Source organism: Panicum hallii, chromosome 9 (assembly GCF_002211085.1).
Source record: "Panicum hallii strain FIL2 chromosome 9, PHallii_v3.1, whole genome shotgun sequence".
Lineage (NCBI taxonomy): Eukaryota > Viridiplantae > Streptophyta > Magnoliopsida > Poales > Poaceae > Panicum > Panicum hallii.
This window is the reverse complement of record NC_038050.1, coordinates 64,563,220-64,587,275: the sequence shown is the minus strand read 5'-3', so window position 1 is coordinate 64,587,275 and position 24,056 is coordinate 64,563,220. Positions and strand designations below refer to the sequence as shown.

The window sequence follows — 24,056 nt, the reverse complement described above, 5'->3', positions numbered from 1 at the left end:
ACGCCTCAACCAGTTGACCACGACCGGGAAACCGCACCAACCGCATCCGACGGAGAAGGAGCCCGCGATTCACCGAGGGCACACGTGACGCGACACGATGAGCGAGAACATACTAGCCGTAGTAGCCGCCAGAAGGCTCGGGCGCTCATCAATTCAATTCGCGGTCAACGGCGAGCTCTCTCTTAACGGGCGTAGGTGTTGGACTAAACAAAGGGAGGTGATCGACGTGATCCCCGACCCCAAGTGAATCGGGGCTCACGTTCTCCTCGACCGTTGCCGATCAAGCCTCGGGCCGGCGAGGAGCCGGGTCGTTTCGATTTCGACCCGCCGCTGGGCGTGGCCTTTCGCCAGGGAGGGGTCGAGGCCGTGCGGCGACGGGGACGCGCGGCCGTGCGACGGCGACGGGCACGGGAGGCCTGGCCGATCTGGTTGGTCTCGGTCGGCCGTCGGTGGCTTCTTGGCGCGAGTAGACCCGCATCTTCCTGGGAGGCTGGGAGTTCAGTTCAGTTGCCTCCCTCGGATGATTAGCGCCGGCCAGCTGGAAGCTGGTGGCGGTTTCGTTCATCATTAGGGGCTGATGGTCATGGATAGATAGATATTCTTGTCAGGTTAGGTGGGCAGCCTGAGAGCCTGCTGTCGCAGTCCGCTGCGAGTAACCGGTGTACGGCACGGCCTACGGCGAGGGAGTAAACGAGGATCGCAGGAAGTCGTGAGGCGATGTTGGTTTTTGCTGTGATCTCGAGCGCTCGCTGACGCCGGGCACCCAAGACGTTGGCCGATTTGCTTATTGCTCAGGCAGAGCCGCAGAGGCCTGTACGAAGTACGATCGCGGCCAGATACGGGAGCCGGGAGCCCGGGAGGCAACGATCCGCGGCGCGTAGGTTAAGATGTTGCTGCCGGTGGCGGGCGTTTGGTGTTGGACGGTGGTGGTTACGCGCCACCACGTCCTGGGGACGTTTCTTCCCCGTGCGGCAGAGCTGCGGTGGTGGCGACTTGCCGCTCGCCTGGTGGAGCGGGATGCGGCGGCGGCAGGACCGCATGAGGAATGGCGTCGGGAACAGCCAGCCAGCCATCATCGCCCGGTGACTTGGAGTGTAAAACACGGGCCATCCCTCCCATCCATGTGCCGGCGCGAGCTCGTGATGAAGGGGAGGGATGGGTCCTCTGGCACTCCTCCGAGTGGATGGAGTGAGGCGCAAGCCGGAGCGGGCGGTTGCGCGTGCGCTAGCTCGTGGTCTCCCACGAGGCATGTGCCGGAGGGCGGAGGCAATCGGATGACGGTGGGGGCGACCCTGCCGGCCCGCGCGCCGGCCACGGGCCACCCTCCGTCGCCCAGCCTGCCTGAGTGCCTGTGCGGGAAACGCGTGGGTATGAACTGAAGCTGAACTGAACCCCATTGAAGCGGGCACCGTGCACCGTTCCGCACCGACACACCTACTGGCCTGCACTGCACTATCAAGACTGGAAGTGATGACCGGCGAAGCGGTCGCTGAAGCTGAATCAAAGCGCCCTCGCTAGTCCCTACTCCTTACTCATCCACAGAATTATGAGTACTGTTGCCAGCAAGGCACGCTGAAAACTAACAGGCTGAAATTGACGCGTGTTATTAGGCATGCTGGTGATTGAAAAGGTTGAAGTTGAAGCTGATGATTGCGGTGAGTTGCAGAGTAAATAACATTTGGAAATCACGTAGTGGGACGGCAAGATTTGACAGTCAAGACCTGGAACTCAGGTGAACACATCGAGTCCTTCAACCAAATTCTGCTTTGTGGATTAGAGCAGAAATGAAGCATTTATTCATATCCAAAAGATCGCATTGCACACCTGCAAATAGTTGGCATGCAACAGCAGGGCCCAAGCACCCGTACAGAACTGCAAGGAGACGCACCGCCAGAGCAAGCAACTCCACCAGTGATCACTCCGTTACCGATTCCTAAAGAGAGCGGAAATATAAACAGATGTCTTTTCACATGGGCCTTTTTCACACGCAGCAACCTATCTACCGGAAGTAAATGGAGATAAGAGGAATGTCGATGTCGTTCCCTTTGTTATCCTCACAAGCAACGACGACATCCAGATGCTTCCTGTATTCTGGGACGTCGACCTTTGCCACCTCCTTGGCCACATCCGCAATCTTCCTGCCCAGTCGATCCTTGTGCCTTGGGAACATTGTGTTGTACAGCAGCGATGTGCCGTAGGAGACACTGTAAGCACTCAAGCCTTTGTCACTAAGCCACTTCAGGAGCTCTGCAACTGTGATGTCACCCTTGATAGACCATCGATCCCATACCGTCCACCTCATACCTTGATGCTTGATCACAGTAGGTGGAAGAGGTTCAGATATGGTGAGCATCGGTATTGCCAGGTTAGCAAATGTGTTGTGGTAGTCTTCGACTGGGTGCCCACCGGCCAGAACCTTGTAAAGCTCAAGGCACACAAGTCCTGTGGCCATGGCTGTTGAAGTTGCAATAGCCGGGATGATTCTTCCTGCAATAAATTTCGCCTTCAGCTTGTCGACCTCTTGGATGCCGTAGGTCCTTGCGCGCATATTTGCAAGGCCAGCAATTAAGTCCATGTGGAAATTTGTATCATCATCCTGTAACAGAATGGAACATGTATAAGCAGAATTAAGATACCAAAAACAATCAACTGCTAAAGTTTTGATTAGTTTTGTTTTTGTACAGCTCTACATCTTAAGTATTTATCTTATATTGGATTTGAAGTTTAACATAAATGCCCACATATACAATAGCATGATTTTTCAAGACTTCAAACTTTAACAGAATTAGTAGCACACAATTTTTTCTCAGTTGTATCATGAATTGGAAACAGAAACAAATATGGAAGATTTAAGTGATCGCGGAGCACGCTGTAGAGATCTCTCAGAATTCTCATTTTCTCAAAGAACTGCTAACTGAACTTTTTCTCTCTGGCAGCATGGCGGCAGGTAGAAGTAATAAAGGAATACTACTAGCAAGGAATCACAAAACTGATAGGCTATTGACTTTTGTAATCCAGTCACAGCAGAAAAGTAATGTGACAGCATATCACAACAGAATCTATGCTAATGTTTGTGCTTATCAGGTCACAACATACATACTGGTTCATATTTTAAATAAACGTGCGGTGGCTTCCAAATTGAAAATATTTGCAAATGAAATTGTTCTTCAACAGCAGGGAAAAAAGGCTAAAACATAGGGTCTTAAACTTAAAACAACACAAATAAGGTTTTGAAAAGGCTAACCTTCTCAAAATGAATAGGTTTCATTCGGAATCCTGGAGGTAGTTTCTTGGTACATGCTTCCAACTTTGTTAAAAGATCTTCGATAACAACAGCATCATCAACTGAGGCACTGGAGATGTTATTGGCCTTCTCATCTGTCTGAATCTTAACCCCACTCTTTGGCTTAAATTCAGGTACGTAAACTTTACTGATTGCATCAATCAGATTACTAGTGCTCTTTGCCCAGTCAGGTATGTCGATTCCAAAACACACTGCTCTCAATATGGAAGCAGCCATTATAAACTGAACGTGTGATACATCAGTAGCTGAAAATTCCAGCGGGCGAGGGAAACGCTTTGGAGCAGACCAGAAAGGGGCTCCCGTGCTAGTGGCGGCATCTTCAGGAAATGTGAATGTTAGCTGCTTCACACGATTAGAGAAGTAATCTTCAAATCTGGGGGAAAGGGGGATGTTAGATGGCACCAAAAATGAGTACCCTTCCTAGTCCTATAGGTTTCAATGATAGATTCAGCTATAAATTAGTCAAACATTGAACAAGATGGTTGAATTCACAAAAGAACAAACAAACTGGGGAGATAAATCTTACTTCAGTCTTGCCCAGGTTATGCAATCATCAAATCTTTCACAGCGCTCCTCCTCGAGGCATTCACGTATACGCTCAAGCAATTCCCTGGCCTGAGCATCACCTGCCTTTTTCATGGTGGCAGCATATTGAGTAGGATTAGACAGAAAAGAGTTGACTTCATTTGGAGTTTTATCTAGCAGGCCCTCAAACTCTGAGCGAGCCCATGTCAGACAATGGTCAATATTGTGCGGAAATGAATGGACTGTGCACATGGGTGCCTGCTTCTCAGGAGGGTCTCGTGAAGCACCATAATTTTCAGTAAGGTGAGGAATTACCATTTGTGTATTACATTTTGTACCCAACGTTCCAGATTCCAAGAGTGGTTTCTGGAAGTACAAGCATCTCATGTCCATGTACATCCTAGCATTAACATTATCAAGTGCATTAATGACAACATCAAGGCCCTCCCAGAATGCATCATGGAACACATGCTCAGTCTCTGGACAGGCGCGATTCTGGAGAGCATCAATGTGAAAGCAGGAATTGATAGCACTAGCAGCTGTAGCTGCAACTGTAGATTTAGCCTGTCCAATATTCCAATCACGAAACAGAAATTGGCGGCTCAAGTTACTTTTCTCAATGACATCATCATCTGTTATAGTTAGTTTCCCTTTACGGCTGCAAGATACTCCCATTAAAGCTAGGTTCTTCAAGAATTCACATCCAAGAGCACCAGATCCCACAACAAAGACATTGGCATCCCGCAGCTTTTTCTGAAGCTTAGAGCCAAAAACAGAAATCTGAGCATCATAGCGGCTATTCAATGGCTTCAAGTCTTTAGGGTCCAATTGATGGGTTGGCAGAGATTCAAGAGAATCGAAGTACAAGAACTGCCAAAGGTAACATTCTTGTCAGATAATAACAGACATGAGAAGCACAAAATATCTTGTAACCCATAACAGTTACCTGGTACAGTGGATGAAATTTTCCAGAACATGCCTTCACAACTTCTTGACCAACAATTCCACCAAAAATAGCAGCCATTGGGTTCAGGACAGCTCTAGAACCACTTGCAAAAAGCCGCAGCAGCTTCTCGTCAAGCTTACCTTCTATCTTGTAATCAATTGTGGCTTCATTGAAAGAAGCAGTGAATTCCACAATCCTTTGGGCATCCTGGCCACAACCAACAGCAGGGAAACGTCCAAACTCTTTCCTAAATTTATCCAAAGCTAGAAATGCAAAATGAAGCAGAGGTGGGCGGTCAAACTTCAAGCAATCACTCAGAGGGAAATTGCCAGGTTCTCTAATAGAATCTCTCAAACTCTTAAATTGTAAGATACTTTGTTCTTTCACCTGCGTAACAATTCCACCTTTTGCATAAATGCCAAACTTACTTGTATCCTCCTCAATGCAAAATGAATATGGTCTTGAACGTATTATCCTCCTTGGCTTGCCATCATTCAGTTCTGTCATTCCCTGGACCTCTGAGAAAACAACAAGATCACCATCCTGGAAATCAAGGCGCTCATCATCAACAGAGTACACCATTGCAGGATTGTCATTGGTGATGGATGCAATTATGCCAGTATGCGGATCTTCACCATCGATATCATGAACAGTGAACTCAGGCCCAAAGTCACAAAAGACACTGCCAAAAAGACCACGGACTTCTGTTTTGATAAAGCAAATTGGAGGCTGGTGGCTGCGACAATAATCATCGAATTCAAATGCCTTGTCCATACTAATGTCAGTGAAAACAACAGCCTGAAAATCATAAGTGTAAGTATGATCACTGTGTGATGATTTCACAGAATTACATTGACGATTTACGATACAAGACTTGAACACTGCAGCAATATATTTAGTGATGCTATGAAACACTGCAGCAACTTTGTCACTTTAATCTAAACACATAGGCTTCAGTCATATCATGGTACTAATCAGCAGTTCAGGTTGTGGCATCACTTAAAAATTTCCAAATCTATTGACTGGATAATTAGCAAGATATCAATATACAAGGTCGGTTAAGGGGATCTGCAGTAGAATAACCAAACAACATTTTTCACAAAGTAGGTTGGAAAAGGTAGATCATGGATGCATCTGATAGCATGAAAGGACATATGAGGTATAAGCAAACCCTACACACACTTGCAATTGGCAAAGAGATAATTACATATTTGCACTGGTTCAATTTACTTGCAGGTTTCAGCAATTTTATTTCAAGCAAATAAATTCAACTAGGCCCCACGAAAGGAAACCATTTGGCACTATGAGCATGATGATACTCGGATAGGAAAGAAAAAGGTATTCATAACATTAGGATCAGTTTCTTAAATCAATAGAGAATATGAGCAGAAACATAAAGATCATAGTAAAAGTCAACCAGGAATGAACCTGAATATATTTATAACATCACACAAAATAGTTTCTCAGCCATGACTATGCTACCTATAACAGATAGAAATGAAGAAAACATAACAAGGAGTTACAAATTTTAGTACAGTGGAGAATTAGCAGACCTGGAACTTTGAAAGGTGCTTGGTGGCCAATTCTTCTGTTAAAGCAGATATATCGACAGCATTGTTAAGTTCTTGAAGCTTTGCAACACAAGCAACAGCCCTGTTATTCCCAATGTCATCCTCAGATAGAAAGAAATTGCCTGATAGGTCCCACAATTCCACATTTCCCGCATCATGTAGGGTGACAGACTTAACACCAGCCAGAGCAAGATTCTTTGCTGTTGAAAGGAAATATTAATTCCAAAGATCATCGATCCAGATAACATATATACTAAATAAATCATACTGCTAGCAATCGTACCATCCCAATAAGACTCATTGTAGCATTAGAATCTGACAAATGCACATAGAATAAAAGAAATACTATCACTTAAATAATCATAAATTACTGTATCAAATAGGAAAAAAATCCTTATGTCCCCATGCTGACAGGAGAGAGAAGGGGGTGATCTAAATTATAACAACTTGAGGGGTGAAAGAAGTATGAGGTGGTGAGTTAGGCTGCTCGCTACTCATACATGTATCTTGTAATGAAGAGAACCTATACATTTCTCTGCCACAAAATACGGCACATATGTACATAATTAGCAGAAAAATGGTCACAACTCGAACAGAGTATACATTCATATAGAGCAGAAATGCCTCCAGCCTGTTTGCTTGTACATACAAATTACATGGAAGTATTCAAAGTGTATTTCACAATTGAGCAAATCAGCCTGTACACAAACTACATTGCTTAGAAATATGGGGATGCAGCGAAATATCACAGGTTACAAACGACAGATATAAATACGAGAGCAGCTAGATAGATTTTTTTTTTGCGGGAGCATCAATATAACAACAGGAAGTTGATAAACGTACGAATCAGAAATCAAAAGGGGGCACGCACCGATCTCAGCCCCAAGCCCGTTCAGGCCGGAGATGAGCACGTTGGACGCGAACAGCCGCCGCATTGTCTCCCTTCCGTACACGGCAAGCTGCCTGCTGTGCAGGTCCTCGTCAATCTCCGCCACCCCGCTCCCATTGCCGCTCCCGCTACCGCCGCCGCCCACCTCCTCCCCCGCCACCATCGCCTCCGCCCCCACAACCGATTCCCCAATCCGACCCTTCTTCACGACCCCGTCGCTACTGTCCTCAGCTCCCTCCGCTCTCTTCGTCGGAAGCATATAGTGAAAAACCCCTGCACCAGGCAACAACATCAGCAACGAATCAAAAGCCAAAACCCCCCGCCACCCCCAAAACCCCAGGAATGGCGATCGGGGAACCACGGATCGAATCATCGGAACGGATCGAGTCGTCGAGGGGGCTTATGGCTTACTTATGGGGGCGATCGGAGTGGCGGCTAGGGTTCGCGCGGGCGGTCGCGGCCTCGAGGACGGCGGGTCGCCTCTTCCTCCCGGCTTGGAGCCTTGGAGGCGAAGCTGATGAGATGGAGGTACTTATACAACAGTGGCGGGCGGCGGACGGGTTTTGCTGCAAGGTGGTGACGGTGGAATGTGGATGCGGGTGGCGTGGTTGAGCTGGCGCGGGGAAGAGGGCTTCGAGCGATCGCGGCCGCTCGTTATTGAGAGTGACGGGTGTGATTCTGTGGACGGCACGCCTGGACGGACGGTCGCTTTTGGGCAAAGTTGTGACTGTCCGTCGAGCATCACGTTGCTCAGCTGCTGAGCTGGACCTGGACGGGTGAAATGCCGGATTTACTTGTGTTCCTCTCTCTAAATTGCGCAGTATTCATATCTGGTGCACAAGTTTGGAGGATCTAAGGTAAAGAACTGATGTTGTTTTTGAATAATTAAAGAAATGAAGGTTGGCAGCTAACAAGCCATTTGCTACTTCTTTATATCCCCTAGCTTCACTGTGTTTTCTAGTATTCTCTTCTCCTACTTTTTGCAGATATATTTTTTTTATTATATATTTAGACATAGCATCTAAGTACATAACAAATATTAACAAATAGTATGCATTAAAAAAATAATTTATAATTTGAAATGGAGGTAATAGCGGTCAAGAAAATAACTTTGCATCACTTTTATCTCAACCTACCAATTGTGAATTGTCCACCATCAAGAGAGCATAACACTAAAAATTGTAGGCCAAGTAAACAGCATTTGCATAATTGTATATGGCATAAACAAATGTGGTAAGGGTAAGAAATGGAGAGTGATTCCTGCCATTTTTAAGCAGTGCTTATCATAGGAGGTTAATTTTTGTAGTCGAAGATGACACATCACTCATTTCATTTTGTAGGGACCAAAGCACCTATAGCCCCCATGCTAGATCTGTCTAGATTGAGTGTGCTTTCCATTAAAATTGTCACCTTTCGCCTTTTGTGTCATTGTGTGCCGTCTTGACAGATGAGTCTCGATTTTCAAAGAAAATAATACCAGTTGCATGTATTACTACGCTAACAATAGGTTTATGCCCTTTTTCACGATAAAAAATTATCAGCCGTAGAAAAATGTATTAGAAAACATGAGCACAAGATGTTTTTTTAGCGACACGAGCACAAAATGTAACAAATACAAATGGTTTGCCGAATCTCCCATTGTGAAAATTGGATTTAGACTCTCCCAACCATGGAGGCGCCTTGTCAAAGAAAATTCCAAAGGAAAAGGTTCTTTCTATCTTCCTGAACTTTGAAATGAATCCGTGTTTCCTCCTTCTTGGCTAGTTTCTCTCGGTGGTTTTACTCTTTTTCTTTTATATTTATGTTTACTAAATCTTTAAAAAATTATAGTAAATAAAAAATTATAAAATAGAAAATCCAATTTTGTTGGACTCCATATGAGTATCTATGCTATGAACATATGATATGATATAATTTAGTAAAAATATTTTATTATACTTTTAGATATATGCTTTTCTGTTATTAATTCATAGCTATAGTTTTCGTGGTTTAATTATGGTGAAATTTTTATGGTGGGCTAATTATTATATTATTGAGCTGTAGTAAAAATTTTATACTCATTTAATTATTTTTGCTTGAGCAAGTAAATCCCGACAGGTTTAAAATTTTTGGGGTAGGATTTATCGGTGACGTTGGAAGTGAATGCGGGGAAGCGGTTGTTATCGTCATCGTCGCAGTACCTGTCGAGACGGTCCCTTCTTCTTGCCTCGATGATGCACCGTGCGTCATGGCCATCATTGATCTTCTGCTAAGGTCAATCGTGGGAGCGTCCTGGAGGTTGGCCTCGGGTAGAGCTTCGCCTCGGGGCCTTGCAGCGCGCCGGTTGCGAGGTGGGCGAGTGGATTGCTGCACCTCTTGTTTGACGTTGCCACGTGCGGCTCTAGGGATTGCCATGGCCGACTGGGTTGTTCTAGTTGCGCTGGCGATTGTCGTTCCTCCGGTATCCAGGGCCTACTCCAGGGGTGACTAATCTGCACAGTGTCACCATGGCGCTCGGATCTCGAGGGCATATTTCGAGTGGAGGACATTGGGTGTTTCCCATCAAGTTGCACGGTGCGCGATGTGTTAGATACTGCAGCCTTTGTATCTGGGGGTTGGGTGGTAATTGTTGAGTTAGGAGCGCTGCTTCTGCAATGGCACCAATCAGTTGCCATACTCTCGATCCGCCACTGCTGCAAAAGCGTTGTTGAGATTCCTTTGGTGTATTGGGTTGCGAGCGCGATTTTTTGCGTTCTGCCTATGTTGGGCGCACTTGGTGTTCTTCAACCGCCAGATCCTTCTGTCCTCCTCATTTTGTATTGCCTTAAGTGATGATCGACTGATCTCCTATTTAGAGGGAATTCCTACCCGCCCTTATATAGTTTGGGGGATAGGATTATATGGAAGTCCTAGTCGGATACGAGCATAGGAGTTCTGCCCGAATACTTTTCGAGTAGTTTTCTTCTATTTTGACTAGTTCTACTACTGTATGAGTAGTTCTACTGCGCTACGAAAAGTTACAACTGGTGTAGGGCATGATACATGTGCTAGCTCTTATCCTGTAAGATGAAGGCTATGTGCGCAATTCTCTAGGTCTGAATCTGATATCTTCAGTTATTTAAGCATACATGATCCAATGAGTATGAATTTTTTTACTGCAGCTCAAGCATATAATTATTAACCTACCATAAAAATTTTACCATAATTGGACCACGAAAACTGTAGTTATAAATTAATTACAAAAAAGTATGTATCTAAAAATAAATTATATCATATATTATGCTCAACGTATAAATCTACTTATGTCGAGTCCAACAAAATTGAATTTTCTATTTTATGATTTTTTATTTATAAAAATTTAGCTAAAATAAATATAAAAGAAAAAGAGCAAAACCACGTAGAGAAATCAGATAGGAAGGTCACGTGCGGTATCGTGACTTCGAGAAGTTCAGAGGAACGTTTTATTATCTAGTAAAAAAACATAGATTGGTCTTAAATTTAAGAAGGTAAAAGGATTTTTTCCAATTCCAAACCTAAGAAGAGGTAACACATAAACCCTACAAAATGGGCCCACCCGAAGCCCAACGGCTTGGTGCGTGCTTCACCTCGCAGAGAACCACGCACTCTGAAGCCCACGAAGTCACCACTCTGCCTTCCTCTCTCCATCTCCTTCCCCTTCCCCCTTCTCGTCTGGGTCTGCCCGTCTCGCTTCCCCCACCTCCACCCCCAGATCTCCAAGGCCAGGAGCCCCCGGGACCCTCCCGCGCCCGCAGCGATGTCGACGAGCAGCACACCCGTGGACGCCTCGGGGGAGCCGATCCCGACGTCGTCGGTGTTGATGGCGGCGTCCAAGCACATCGCGGTCCGGTGCCGCCCCGAGAACGTGGCCTTCCTCAACTGCAAGAAGAAGGACCCCAACCCCGATAAGTGCCTCGAGAAGGGCCGCCAGGTCACGCGCTGCGTCCTCAGCCTGTGAGTTCGCCTGCCACGTTTTCTCTCTATCCCGCTTGCCTGTCCTCCGTCCGATCCCCCTCCTGCCCAATTGCGATTGGACTCCGGACTCGTAAAATGTTGCTTCCATCGTGCTGTTCGTTCCGGTTCGATTTGTTAGCGAAGGTGTGTTCGGCGCGCTTAATGCGTGTGGCCGATTTTGTCAATTGTAGTGAGTGAGATGCTCTGGATTTGTGATGTTTAGTGGGCGCTATCAGAGATAAGCTGGCGATTATGTCAGGCTTCATCAATCAGGCTGTGCTTAGCTGGGGATGGATGAGTATCCGCATTTCCCAGTAATTCAGTGTCAGATGTTGCACAGTATAGCAGTCAAGCAGTGATAGTGCAGGTTGACAGCTGTTGGCAATGGGCATGTGGTGGCGAGTGTGTACGCTTTGGTTATCAGGGTACCCAGCAGTTGAGTGGTTCTGCAATCTTCTGCTGAGGTTGTGATAATAAGTAATACCCAGTAGCATTTCCTGAGAAACATTTGAAGAAACTTGGAATCTTGTGGAAAGATGTTATGCAGAGCTGATATGAGACTTGATTTGTAGCTGCCGATGAATATAGAAAATTTCGAATTATGATCACATGATGAATGCTAGAGTCCTGGTTGCACGATTGCATTGAAAATAATGTGGATAAATTGGTGAGACCGCACGGATTAGGCAGTGCACTATTAAACTGGTGATTTTGCCATTGTTAGATAGCTCATTTAGGCTTTAAAGTCATCCATAAAAAATGAACTTCGTACCTTTACTGCTTAGTTAGTTTCTTTCAAACAAGAGTTCTCCTTTGCAACCAATAAATTACTGAGTGTGATCTCCTAAGTTGATTACCCTGAAGTTCTAAGATAGGAAGGCTACACTTGCATGAAACCTTTTTAATAGTTTTATCCTTCTCTGTGTTTCTGTTACTTCTGATTTTTATCCTTTATGTGTATCTGATTGTTCTGTGAGAGGGTAATAGCTTTTGATTCTGCCATGCTCATTTGCTAAAGTAGTTTGCATGAACCATATGATTTGTGTTTTTTCCTTTCAGTTTCTTACCGTCAACTTATTAATTGTAATCATATAGATCCTAGGGACAAAACAGTGATTAGTGAAGTCCCGAACATAGCTGAGATTGATAAAGTTATAGTCTGACATAACTAATAGCACCGAAAAATGAATAACTGATGTTGCGATGCTTTAGGTTTGTACTTGGTCTTACAACTGAAATACAGATACTTTCTATCTACCATATATCTTCTTACGGTGGTTAGTTCAGTACTTCTAACCCAAACTGGAAGTACAGGTAGCAAGAACCTACTGCTGCATGTTGTGTCACAACACCTTCTCTTCCACAAGTAGGCTGGGAGCTATCCTACTGTAGATCTTTCATTTAGCTGCCTTCTATTTTGCTCCTGAGTCAGCTGATTCAAAACTAACCAGTTAGTGTGGTAACATTTTCTGATTGCAGGTAAGACCACATTTCTCCCCATTTGCTGATGTGGGTTGCATTTGTTAAATTTGATCCACCCTAGATAATCTTGTTTAATTAGAATGTTCAGTCGAGGCCAGATGATCTTAAATCATGATGAGTACGGTGTGGCATAGCCATAAATTAATCAACCGGATTTACATGTAGTGCCAGCAAGTGATTCAGGGAAGTAAATGAGTCCTGGAATTCACTATTTTATGACATTGCGCTTACACGGTGAAGATGCTGGTAACACTGGTTCAAGACTAGTTCTAACGTGCATGGTTGCATCTCCCAGGATGTTAGGGGATATGTTTCTCACAAGTATCCTGTATTATAACATGATACACAATGGAGGAATTGTTCTTTTTTTTGGTCAAACTTTATACCTTTTTTATACATTGTACTGATACAGCAATTTAGTGAGAACAAATACATTAAGAGAGCATTTCATTCAGCCTTGTCTCATATGTCAACCTGGCTTTATATTCTACTCATTAAGTTTGTTTTAGGAAACCTGTCAAAATGAGCCCATTATAGTTCTGCATTTCTTGAGTAGAAGCCTGAAGTGGTTGAAGCCTTGAGTAGAAGCCTGAAGTAGGGGCTTCTTGAGCATTGTGGCCGGGGACTTAAATTTATATAGTTCACACAGGATAGAGGTAGGAACTGGAAAGTACATTGTCAGTGTTGACATTATGGCTTGTATTATTTGAGATCTACCATATCCCAAGGCATCTGGCATTCTTTAGAGCTTTAGAAAATTCATGATATGCACTGAATAATTGCATGTTCTACAATATGACACCCACTGAGTCTGACATGTGGGTTCTGGACCCACATGTTAGTATATGCATTTTTTATTTCTTGTTTAGTAATTGGTAACATATAAGCCTGTCTTTTTATCCCAGAAGCCACCAAGGAAGTTTTTTTTTGTTTTCCTGGGAGGGGGTTAGGGATGTCTAATCATAGCACGTGTGACTAGCCGCCATATCATCGCACATGTCCGCTAGAGATAACAATGTTCCAGAACAAAATAAAATGTTAGAGATAACAATGTTCCAAAATATAAAAGGTTAGAGATAACGATGTTCCAAAATATTTTTATCTTGTTTTGGAACATTTTATTTTGTTTTGGAACATTGTTATCTCCAGCAGACATGTGTGATGATACCGCGGCTAGTCGCACGTGCGATGAATAGACGCCCCCGGGGGTTAGGCAGAGGATGAGAGGAGATCCCTCTTGGGGTAGTGCTTCCTACTTTTTTCATAGCGATTCCAAAATTAAGTGCAGACTGGTATCCAATGTTCTAGGCTATATTTTTTTAGAGGAAGTTACGTGTATGACCCTATGCTTTCCTAGCGATTCCGAAATTAAGTGCAGAAGGTGTCCAACGTTTTAGCTGTATTTTTTTCGAGGAAGTTACATGTATGACCCTATGCTTCATTATCAGGATTGTTTATTTTAAAAAATGTGGTTTCTAATCACTTTTTGTTAAGTTGCATTTTATCTTCTAGGTTGTAGGACCCTGCATTTCTTGTTCAACATGGCTTTCTTAAGCAATGTGGTTTCCGTTAAGCTTATCACTTCTATACATCCTATATACCAACTTTGACCGATCGTGTTTCATTCGCAGGTTGAAAGAACTTCACCAGAAGTGTCCCAAAGAGATGGACGCGTATGCTGGTTGCATGTATTACTACACCAATGAATTTGACTTCTGTCGTAAGGAGCAGCAAGCTTTTGAGGAAGCCTGCCCCATATCCGAGTAGATCATTCAGAGTTTTACTTCCAGTGATCTTGGCGAATAAGGAGAAAAGCCAACAAACCAAGTTCATTATCTCCCATGTTTGCTGTCCTCGTGGAATTTTTACTGAATGAATAGCACGACCTGGAGCTATTCACCCCACTTGTCTTTCTCAATATTTTTCAAACTTGAATTGACTCAGCCCATCAGTCTTAGGCTCTAAAATGATGATAATGATGATGGTTTCACTTGTCGTGGTTCACAAATTACATTTGGCGGACTTTCCTTATTTCTGACTGAGTGCTGCTAATCTGATCTCTCTAGCTCTGGACGTCAAAATCAATGTCACTATACTGCGCCCCACATCACAATGCCTCGGTTTTTTCTTTCTTTCTTTTTTTTTGAAACTGCATTATCCCAGATCTGAATGTTCTGTGCCGAGTATCATTCTCTCTTTGTCAGAGTACAGGCGATAGTCGCTACTGCTGCCAACGCACGGGCGCAGGCATGGGCTCGGAGAGAGAAGGCGTCAATTCGTTTCAGCGAGAACTGCGTGAGGATATGATGGCTGCAGAAAGTTTATGATTCGATGGTACCGAATGGTCCCTGCATGCGGTTGAACTTTATTACTCGCTGACATTTCGGTAGGTTCTATAATTGTAACCTGAGCTCATGATCATGGGACCTGCCTGCCCATTTTGATTCGATGGGAAAGTAAAGTTGCCAAATTGGAGTCATGGCTCGTTCAGCGTTGAGCTCTGGTTGGAGGTTTGGATGTGGTAATTTCGTAAGAGTTCCACATGAAAACAACTCGGTTTCCATGACAGACTGCAAGTTCCAAAAGACCAAAACATCTGTGCAGAGCTGCAGCTGAAGTTCCAGAACATTTGCGTCTGCGCCGGCACCTGGCTTCCCGTTCAAAAACAAGCCGGCCGAGCTTCACGTGAGTACGTGACTAGGGATGGAAATGTAAACACGAATATTTGAAATATCCAATATTCGTATCCGTTTAAACATCAGTATGGATATCCATATTCATATTCGAATTTAATGTGATGGTAAAGTGGATACATCCGAATCCAATTTTCATTGTTTTTCTCTATCCGATTCCACATCCATATTCGACAATATCCGACACTATCCGTATCCGTTTTCAATAAAATTATTTAAAAGTTATATTTATTTCCCATAATAGATGTTATTAATTTTTATAATAAAATTATAAAAAGATTAAGTTTACTCATAAATATTCTTGTTTTATCTATTTGTGGGTGAAATTACTTTTATAACTTTTTATTATATATTAATAAAAATGCTTATATATTTATTGAAAATATATTTTTATTGGTATTTTTATTTTTTATATATTTATTTATTAAAATATTTATTGATAAATAAGTTATTTTTAACTAGCTATTTTTGTTATATTATCATACGTTAGTTTGTACATATATAACAATTTTATATTCTAAAACTATCAATTAAAAAAAACTAAATATTATCCTATATATCGAGTAAATATTCAAATTCGAATCCGAATCCGAGACATTTATTTTGCATTCATATTTAAGAATATTTAAATTCATATCTATATTCAAGTTAAAATATGATAAAAAGTGGTATTTGAATCTGATTCGATATGTATCCGGTCTTGTATGTGACCGGACCGGAGCACTGGGCAGGCAAACCGCGTCCCTTTGCGCTGCGCCACGTGTTGGGCTCGCCGGCGGCGCCCTGCCGTGCCGCAACGGACTGCCTGGATCGGCGCGAGGGGCAGGCGCCAGTGTCAGCGCCGTACGGGCTCCACCGTTCGTTACCGCCGATGGCATCTTGGCGCCTGTTGGGAAACCACGGCGGACACCTCGGCCACTGACCCTCTGCTCGCCGCCGGGATGGTCCTTCCAAATCTTCAACACAACTCGGCCGGCAGTAAGCTCCGCTTCTTCTATTCACACTTCTCCCCGTCAGATCGACATGGGTTTATCAGTTACCGTGTCCACTCTACCCCAAGTGTGGGCACGGATCTGCGCACCGTCTTCAGCTGGCCGTTGATCGTTGGGCGCACGGCGGTAGACGAAATAATTGGGGGCGACACAATCATTCCCCATTGTTTTCTGGCAACCAACACACGTCGCTCAAGGATTGGGATCCCCTCATCCCCAAATGGGAGGGCAAAGGATCAGAGAAGAGAAGCATCTGATCTGACGCGGCACCGAGGCTGACGAAGTCGTAGGTGCCCCCCTGTTCCACGAAAACGAGACGCCAATGATGGCGGCGGCCATGGCCACTGTCATGGAAGCACATGGCGTGATCACGGGCAGACAGGCATGGGAGTAGAAGGACGGATGTGGACACGAGGGGGGTGGGGTGGCTCCTCAATGTGACCCGAGCTTCGCCGCATCGCAATCTTTTGAGCAGGTCAGATCGAGAATCTCACAGATCTTGACCTGCCCCAGAGACCAGCCCCGGTAGATCCAACATTGTTATGTGCTGCTCGCAATGTGCATCCAAACACTGCTGCTCTTGGTAGCTCTTGATAGGCAGCTAAGCACTGTGCAGGTTGTTGTAGAGGATAGGGCACAACATTGTGCTTCATCCCCCCTAGATCCTGCAATTAAAATCTTCACGCCCTTTCACTTACACGTCACTTTCTGTGGACTAATTCAAGATGGGCTGATATTTCAGGGGACAAGAAATGTGAGCAATAATATAGCAAGCCTTTGCACATATATATTATATTATATTTTCTCGGATGCAGTTTCCTGCATGATTAGGCAAACTGCCAAGCCAAACTGATATATAGCATATTGTAGAAGGAAAAGGAAGAGAACAAAACTATCTAGCATTCTGCCTCTGTAGGATGGATATGATCTCAGAGAACTGAGGGCGCTTCAGAGGGTTATTGTCCCAGCACCTGTTCATCAGTGACCTCAGGAAAGGAGGGCAGTCTCTTGGGATCTCAGGCCTCAGCCCGCAGGCGGCGATTCCAACCGCTGCTTGCACCGGCGAGTAGGTGGAGTATGCCTCCTCTCCGGTGATCATCTCCCACAGCACCATTCCGTAGCTGTAGACATTGCTCATCCAGGTTTCGGAGACGGTTTCAGGATCTCCAGCAATGATCTGTAGAGACCACGGTAGAAAACTTCTTAGCAAGGACAGTTTTAAGTATAAAATGAGATGGTAGAAAAGTTATTTGGGGTATTGTCGATTTAATGATTTTCTTTTATAGCCCTGTTTTGTGAGTTGCTGCCAAAGAAGGAAGAAGAAAACAATATGAGTGCAGAATTCGTTTCTCACGGTTACAGGGATGAACTACTGAGTGAACACAGGATAGTAACTGAGTGAAGGAAAAAAAATGAACTTGTGCAAAGAAAAGGTAACACTTCTCCAATAGGATAAGAAAGAAAAATAAACTTTTCTTCTCCATGAACACAAAATAGCTTGAGTGCTTGACGACTAATTTGGCTGTTGACACATGTATCTGCTAAATAGATCTAAGCACAAACCTCTCCTAAATTCAATCGAATAGTGTGGATCATTGAATAATAGCAGGTGAAGATTAGCCATTTAAAATAGAGCAACTACGTTCTAGCATGCTAGAACTGAACATTCACTTTCAGAAAGATTACTTCTAGACAGCATGAATTTTCAGTAAATTTATCAAGTAGATAACTAACCTCTGGAGCCAGCCATCGATATCCAGATGTCTCATACTCTGTGACCTCACCGACATTATTACAAGGGGTAACAATGCCCATATCCCCAAGGCAAGCGTTCCCTTGCCTGTCTAGCAGGATTTTCCGAGAATTGAGATCACGGTACGCAATGCCATAGCTGTTCATGAAGGCTAGCCCATCAGCAACATCAAGGGCAATCCTAACTGTATCTCGGAGCGACAGTCTTTTGTTTCTCTGCATAATAATATCATGAACAGATCCCCCTTCCATCATCCTCGTCACTATGCAGAGCCCATGATTTTCGTTGAAGCAAATGCCATGGAATTGGAGGATGTTCCTCTGGCCACAGCTCATCAACTGCAGCAAGTCCTGACGGATCTCAACATCGTAAGCACTTCCCATGTCACAACCCCTCAATTTGTTGACCCAAACCTTCTTTCCTCTGAAAACCCCCTTGAATGAATTTGCACCAACCCAATCAATGAACTCAATCTCCTCGGAACGCAGCATCCAGCGGCCAAGCTCCTCACCACCGGATCGGATTGTTTGCCATTCATCCACCGAGACGAAGACTGATGACTGTGGTAGGGGAGTGGGAAGCTGTGGTCTGTGAATGGGCTCATTGTCAAGTACCTGACCATCATCTGGATCAAACATTGACTCCTCATCAAAGTTTCTTGATCCTTCTTCTTGGCAACCACAAAGCCCAAATGGTAGCTTCACACCGCCACTGTTCTTCCTCTGCTTCTTTACAACCGATTTCAGTGCAGACTCAACCCGGTTCTTGAAGACCACCTCATTCCCAGACTGCACAAGTATCATGACAACACCAAGTGTCAACCCTCTCTTCTCAAAGATTTGGATCTTCTTGCAACAGAACGAAGGGCTATCTAATGATCCTGACATTGACTGCCATGAAAGTGGGGCAATGCAAGCAAATGTTAGCTGAAAAGTAGTGCCTTCATCACCACCTCCTCTGCCATGAATTTCCTCAATGTTCACTGCAGGCTGATCCTCACCAGTCGCCTGCTCTACAAGGCGGGCATGCAAGAGGACGTCTTTCATGTCAAATCCTGCCTGTGCATAGCTGCAGAATGGAAACTTCTGCTTGTCAGCAGCCTTTCAGCAAATCCAAAGAGAAATGCATTGCCATCAGCTTACAGATCAAATTATGCGGTTCACTTAATCGTAATTATGTGCTTCATTTAATCATAAACACAGTAACAAAAAAGTGGCAGCCAAATTTGTGATATCTGGAAGTTAAAAACAAAGGTATAATCGTATACGAGATCCATCTCTTGATGTCCGCTTGATGGCTGAATACTGTTATTACAGGAATTTTTAGCCACCAATAAAGGCACTGGCAAGTTTTACATCTCTGGGAGTATATAGTTACACAGTTTCACCCAAAGAGGCAAAACACAGTTTCTGATTAATAATGCACCTTGAAATGTTGCAGAATTCGATGTCCAGAAAAGGGGGAAACGCAAAAAGGTGGCAACTTTGGGACACTGACCTGTTGGGGAGAGCGTCGAAGTGGCGGCGGAGGTCGGCAACGAGCTTCTCCGGCAGCTGCTGGTTGTTGGCGCCGCGGGAGTAGAGCTGCGCAAGGCCACGAAGGAGGAGCGGTGGTGGCTTCTCAGCGCGCGGTGAGGGGTCGCGGGGGAGGCCGCCGCCATCCAGGCTCAGCGTGTTCTTGAACGCGGCGATAGCACCGGCGAAGTTGCGGCCCAGCCTCTGCCACTTCTTGGGAGGCACCGGCGCCGACGTCGGCTCGCCGGCGTAGGCAGAGTCGGCGCAGGTCGGGAGGGAGTCGTCTGAGCGGCCGTGGGGCTTCATGAGAACCTGCTCCACCATCTCCTCGTCGGTGCTCGGCCGACCCGACCAGCACTCCAGCGCCGCCGCCATAGCTGGAGACTGGGCTTTTTCTTCCGCTGTAGGAACTAGGAACTTCAACTTCCTGAAGAAGGCGGCTGAAGGGGTGCCCCTAAAGATGGGAGTCTTGCTGCTGCTCAAGCTGGGATCGATCCTACACGGCTGAAATGATGCAAATGGAACATAACCAAGATCTTGCTATGGTAGTTCTTCGTCCTCTGGCTTCTGCTTGGAAGATTGGACCGAATGACCAGGAAAAAGGGGAGGAATTTTTTTGGCTGGATTTCTTGGTTCTGAATTTACTATGTGTAGAAGAACACTGAAGGAAGAAAATGTCTACAAAATGCAAAGAAAAATAGCAAAAAGCTAGATCGAGCAGCAAGAGAAACAACTGATAGCTGTTGTTTTTTTTCTTCTGGTTCTTGGGGAAAATATGGGCCAGGGAAGAGATTTTTTTCTCGCTACGATGTTTGCTCTACATAACTAGTCTTGCTCCCAACCTTGCTCAAGCTCATATGAGGGAGAAGAGGGGAGCCAGACAAGGAGGAGAGGGAGGCAAAGAAAAATGACGCCATCTTTGTAGTACCAGGCTACCAGCGTGCTTTGAGCCTATGAGTGAGGAGGGCCTCTGGTCCATGGCAGAAGGGGAAGGGAGGGAGAACATGCATCATGGAGGGAGGTGGGGTTGGCGTCCTGCGAATAATTTATGGAGGTGTTTGGTATGCTCATGTGATCTTGCTGCCAGGCACAGGCAAAAGAATTGGATTAAGCTGCAGTGCACAGGCACAGAAAAATGAATTAAGGAGATGCTTTGCAGCTTGCAAATGGCACCCTTTCTTTGCATGGACCATGCACCTTGCATACACTCTGTAAGCTGGGATTTCCGGTCCAAATTTCAGATGAGAAAGCATGTACATACATCCTCACAGTTCTACTTTTTCTTTTTTTAAAAAAAAAGAAAAGTTAGAAAGAATTTACGAACCGTTGCTTCTGCTCTCTGTTTTTTCCTTTGGTTTCTTTACAAAGCTTTTGCAAGCAGTATCAGTTATGAACTTATGATGGAAATAAAGTTTTCAGTATCCACTGATGGCCTCACGCAGAGATTTCCTTGACCTTTACCGGGGAAAAATGGGAGCAGTGAATACGGAGATTTCGCCCCAGGCATGGTAAAATCCGTCTCACCTCTTCGGCCTTTATGGTATCACGAGAAAGGAAAAGCTTCTCTGGTACAGTGGCTATTGCCGTTTGACCTTTTTCCCTGCGTGGCCTGCTGCACACTGCCGTTATGCCGACTCAGACATTGCGTGAACCGATCTTTTTTTTGAAAAAAAAATGATTTCTGAAATGTGAACCAATTTTTTCACTCGTCGGTACTAGCACACTCTGCAAGTGACACCATGACGTGACGCGATCGCTCAGGATCAGCATCGTGGCATGCTCGCCTGCCTGCAGATCTCGGAACGGGTGACAACTTGACAAGGGTCACAAACAGTCTCATCGCTTGCAACTTGAAGATGACTCCGTCCGATGATGCGCCGCCGCTGCGAGACGGAATAAAATCACGTCAAGCACAGGCGACGCCTGTGTCGCCGCGTCACTTTGCTGCATACGGAAGCTATGTCCGGGAACTCCAGCGAGCTAGAGCATCCCAAGAACATTGCAGGAAGGCCGGAGGGGGGAGCTACTGTTCCGGTCAGCATTCCCGGCAGCCGTGCGAACAGAACAGCAAGCAAGATTCCGTGCCCCCATACCGGCGGAAACGCCAAATCGCAAAGCACCGTCGTGTAAGGCTCCAAGGGAATCATTTCAGCGCAAAATACAACATGGGACTTGGGATCAAGATCATCAGACGGAGCTGCAGTGTACGCTACAGTGCTCAGCGTATGCACGGCAGCACGGGCACGGCTCTGCCGGTGGTGTCTTGGTAGCGCCCTGTGCGCCCGATCTGACGGCCAGAGACATGACCACGCGTCTGATACGGGCAATCTGATCTCCCCCCTCCTCGGCATCACCCATTCACCCATCCTCTCAGCTGCAAGCCCCGTCAGGCCGGTCACTGCTCGAGGCCGGCCACTTGTCTGATTGTCTCCCGTCTCCGCGCGGCGGTCTCGCCTCGCCGGAGAGAGGAAAACATGTGCCCCCCAACCGAACCATCAGGCGCGGCGCAACCCTGCTCCGGAATCCGGCCGGCGTGTCGGCCATCCCGCTCCGCTCCGCCGCGCTCTCTGCGCGCACTCGGTCGAGGAGTCGGCGAGCTAATCATGCCTTCCCCGCCGAGACGATGAGGTTAGCGCCAAAAGCAGGTTGCTTAACGCGAACCCATCATGCTAATCCATCCGGGCAGGGCCATGGGGTCGGGTCCTTTTTGTGCGCTTCCGGACCGGCCCCCATCTGAGCCTAATCTTGTACTGCTAGGCTCGCCCGCCTTCTTTTATCGCCACCCGCCTGGCCGGACGCGAGGAGCCTGTACCCAAATGCCGAGTTCATTAGCGTAATTAAATCGAATCCGGCTGGGCTGGATGCTGACGGCGAAGGGCAGTTGGTCCTTTACGCCGCGACAGTGCAGGCAATGAGAACCAACCTGCCGTCCTGGATGGCCGGATCGTGCCATCGATGGTCACATCCCCGGATACCTTACGCCTGTCGTAGAACGTCCTGCTCTGCTCTAGCTAGGGCCTGGGGGTGATATACAAGTATGATGCGATGCATTGCTCCGAGAAAGCAATTAGGCTATTATACTAGCAGATATGACGACAGGGTTTAGTTTAAGGCCGTCTGATCGCGTCGCCCTGACACGCTCTTACTGCGCCGCGAATAGGTTACGGTTCTCGATTGCAATCCGTAACTGCTCTCGCAACGACTTCCGTCGCTCCGCGAGGAGGCCGGTGCGTCCGTGCATGTGGCCTGCGGGGGGCGCCCATGTGAGGGGGGCTGTCCAGACGGCAGGGCGCGGCACGAGGCGCCGCCGCCCGATCCGGCTCGGCCGGTCCAGATCGCTGGCGCCTCTCGGCGATGGGGACCCGGCTGCCACGCCGCGACGCGTCACTGGCGATCGACCGGCGCGCGCTCAACGGCCTAATGGCGGGCGGCTTTGCTTAACCAACTGCCAGTGTGTGTTTAGCTAGATAGATTCGGTTTGCCTTGGCCTTTGCCGCCACGGCCACGGCGCCCTCAGCTCCCTGTCCCGCGGCGGCCGGCGGCACCCCGTGCCTTTCCGTTCTTTTCCGGGGAACCAGTGGGGAGGCGTCCGTACGAGAGCCCAGCGCTGCGAGGACCACGTGCTCGCGGACGCGGTGGTTGGCAAAGATCTCATGCCATGTGCTCATGTGCTGATCGGTCGACGCGGGGCTGACGGTGCGGCGCGAGACCGCTGGTGCGCTGTGGAAGCGCTCGCGCGAGCCCGCGTGGGATCGCCGGTCTGCGTAGGCGACGGCGCTCCGCGCGCGGCGAATCCGGCCGCCGGACGCGGCCACGCGGCGGTGTGTGAATTGTGATAAAGTCGGCGACTAGGGTTCTAACTTGTTGAGGCTTCGACTGCCTTGCGCCTACCCGTGGAGATCTGCTACACAAGATATTGAACTAAAGGTGCGTTCGTTCCTACCCTCTAAAATTTAAACCCATCACATCAAAGAGAATCTTATCATTTAGAAGTATTAAATAAAGTCTAATTATAAATTTTTTTGCACAGATGGATGCTAATTCGCGAGATAAATTTAATGAGCCTAACTAATCCATAATTTACTACAGTGATGCTACAGTATCATCCGCTAATCATAGTCTAATATACCTCATTAGATTCGTCTCGCGAATTAGCTCTGGGGTTCTGCAATTAGTTTTGTAATTAGACTTTATTTAATACTTCTAAATGATAAGATTCTCTTTGATGCGACGGGTCTAAACTTTAGACCCTAGAAAACGAACACACCGTAACAAGAATACGTGAAGTCTTCGCTGAACAATTATTTGTTGCAGTCAAAGGATAGGATCATAGGATGATGCCACATGGAGGCAAGTGTTCAGTGCTGGTGGAAACAACTCTTCGATGGAATGGGAAACCCCCCTCCTGGAGGTACCTAGAAATTTGGAAGACTTTA

General features: G+C 46.1%; 3 protein-coding genes across 4 annotated transcripts; 1 reads left to right on the top strand and 2 right to left on the bottom strand.

The window, feature by feature from the left end:
• Positions 1–1,749: 1,749 nt before the first annotated feature.
• Positions 1,750–7,804, bottom strand: LOC112876046 (ubiquitin-activating enzyme E1 3-like). 2 transcript variants are annotated; one of them, XM_025940081.1, is made up of 8 exons: positions 7,647–7,804; positions 7,218–7,508; positions 6,329–6,546; positions 5,204–5,573; positions 4,776–5,038; positions 3,831–4,699; positions 3,245–3,677; positions 1,750–2,596 (listed from the first exon to the last, which is right to left on the bottom strand). In XM_025940081.1, exons 2-8 carry the CDS (start codon positions 7,492–7,494, stop codon positions 2,000–2,002), a joined length of 3,027 nt encoding a protein of 1,008 aa, XP_025795866.1. In that variant the 5' UTR covers positions 7,495–7,508; positions 7,647–7,804; the 3' UTR covers positions 1,750–1,999. The 2 variants fall into 2 exon arrangements, with proteins under 2 accessions (XP_025795866.1, XP_025795865.1); XM_025940080.1 differs by having other exon boundaries at positions 4,776–5,573.
• Positions 7,805–10,818: 3,014 nt separating this feature from the next.
• LOC112878016 (NADH dehydrogenase [ubiquinone] 1 alpha subcomplex subunit 8-B-like) lies at positions 10,819–14,681 on the top strand. The gene is made up of 2 exons (XM_025942400.1): positions 10,819–11,186; positions 14,300–14,681. Exons 1-2 carry the CDS (start codon positions 10,990–10,992, stop codon positions 14,433–14,435), a joined length of 333 nt encoding a protein of 110 aa, XP_025798185.1. The 5' UTR covers positions 10,819–10,989; the 3' UTR covers positions 14,436–14,681.
• A 2,427-nt stretch (positions 14,682–17,108) lies between these two features.
• LOC112877063 (serine/threonine-protein kinase STY46) lies at positions 17,109–20,693 on the bottom strand. Its single transcript, XM_025941267.1, has 3 exons — positions 19,604–20,693; positions 18,088–19,174; positions 17,109–17,530 (listed from the first exon to the last, which is right to left on the bottom strand). Exons 1-3 carry the CDS (start codon positions 19,993–19,995, stop codon positions 17,246–17,248), a joined length of 1,764 nt encoding a protein of 587 aa, XP_025797052.1. The 5' UTR covers positions 19,996–20,693; the 3' UTR covers positions 17,109–17,245.
• Between the last annotated feature and the right edge of the window lie 3,363 nt (positions 20,694–24,056).

Bases quoted from the DNA above. Each gene is read 5' to 3' on its own strand.
- LOC112878016 (XM_025942400.1), top strand. From the start codon at position 10,990: ATGTCGACGAGCAGCACACCCGTGGACGCCTCGGGGGAGCCGATCCCG. The intron at 11,187-14,299 runs GTGAGTTCGCCT...TTTCATTCGCAG, and splicing joins ACGCGCTGCGTCCTCAGCCT to GTTGAAAGAACTTCACCAGA.
- LOC112877063 (XM_025941267.1), bottom strand. From the start codon at position 19,995: ATGGCGGCGGCGCTGGAGTGCTGGTCGGGTCGGCCGAGCACCGACGAG. The intron at 19,175-19,603 runs GTCAGTGTCCCA...TCCATTCTGCAG, and splicing joins TTCGACGCTCTCCCCAACAG to CTATGCACAGGCAGGATTTG. The intron at 17,531-18,087 runs GTTAGTTATCTA...TGGTCTCTACAG, and splicing joins ATCGATGGCTGGCTCCAGAG to ATCATTGCTGGAGATCCTGA.
- LOC112876046 (XM_025940080.1), bottom strand. From the start codon at position 7,494: ATGCTTCCGACGAAGAGAGCGGAGGGAGCTGAGGACAGTAGCGACGGG. The intron at 6,547-7,217 runs GTGCGTGCCCCC...TCCTTTCAACAG, and splicing joins CGGGCTTGGGGCTGAGATCG to CAAAGAATCTTGCTCTGGCT. The intron at 2,597-3,244 runs GTTAGCCTTTTC...ATTCTGTTACAG, and splicing joins AACCTATTCATTTTGAGAAG to GATGATGATACAAATTTCCA.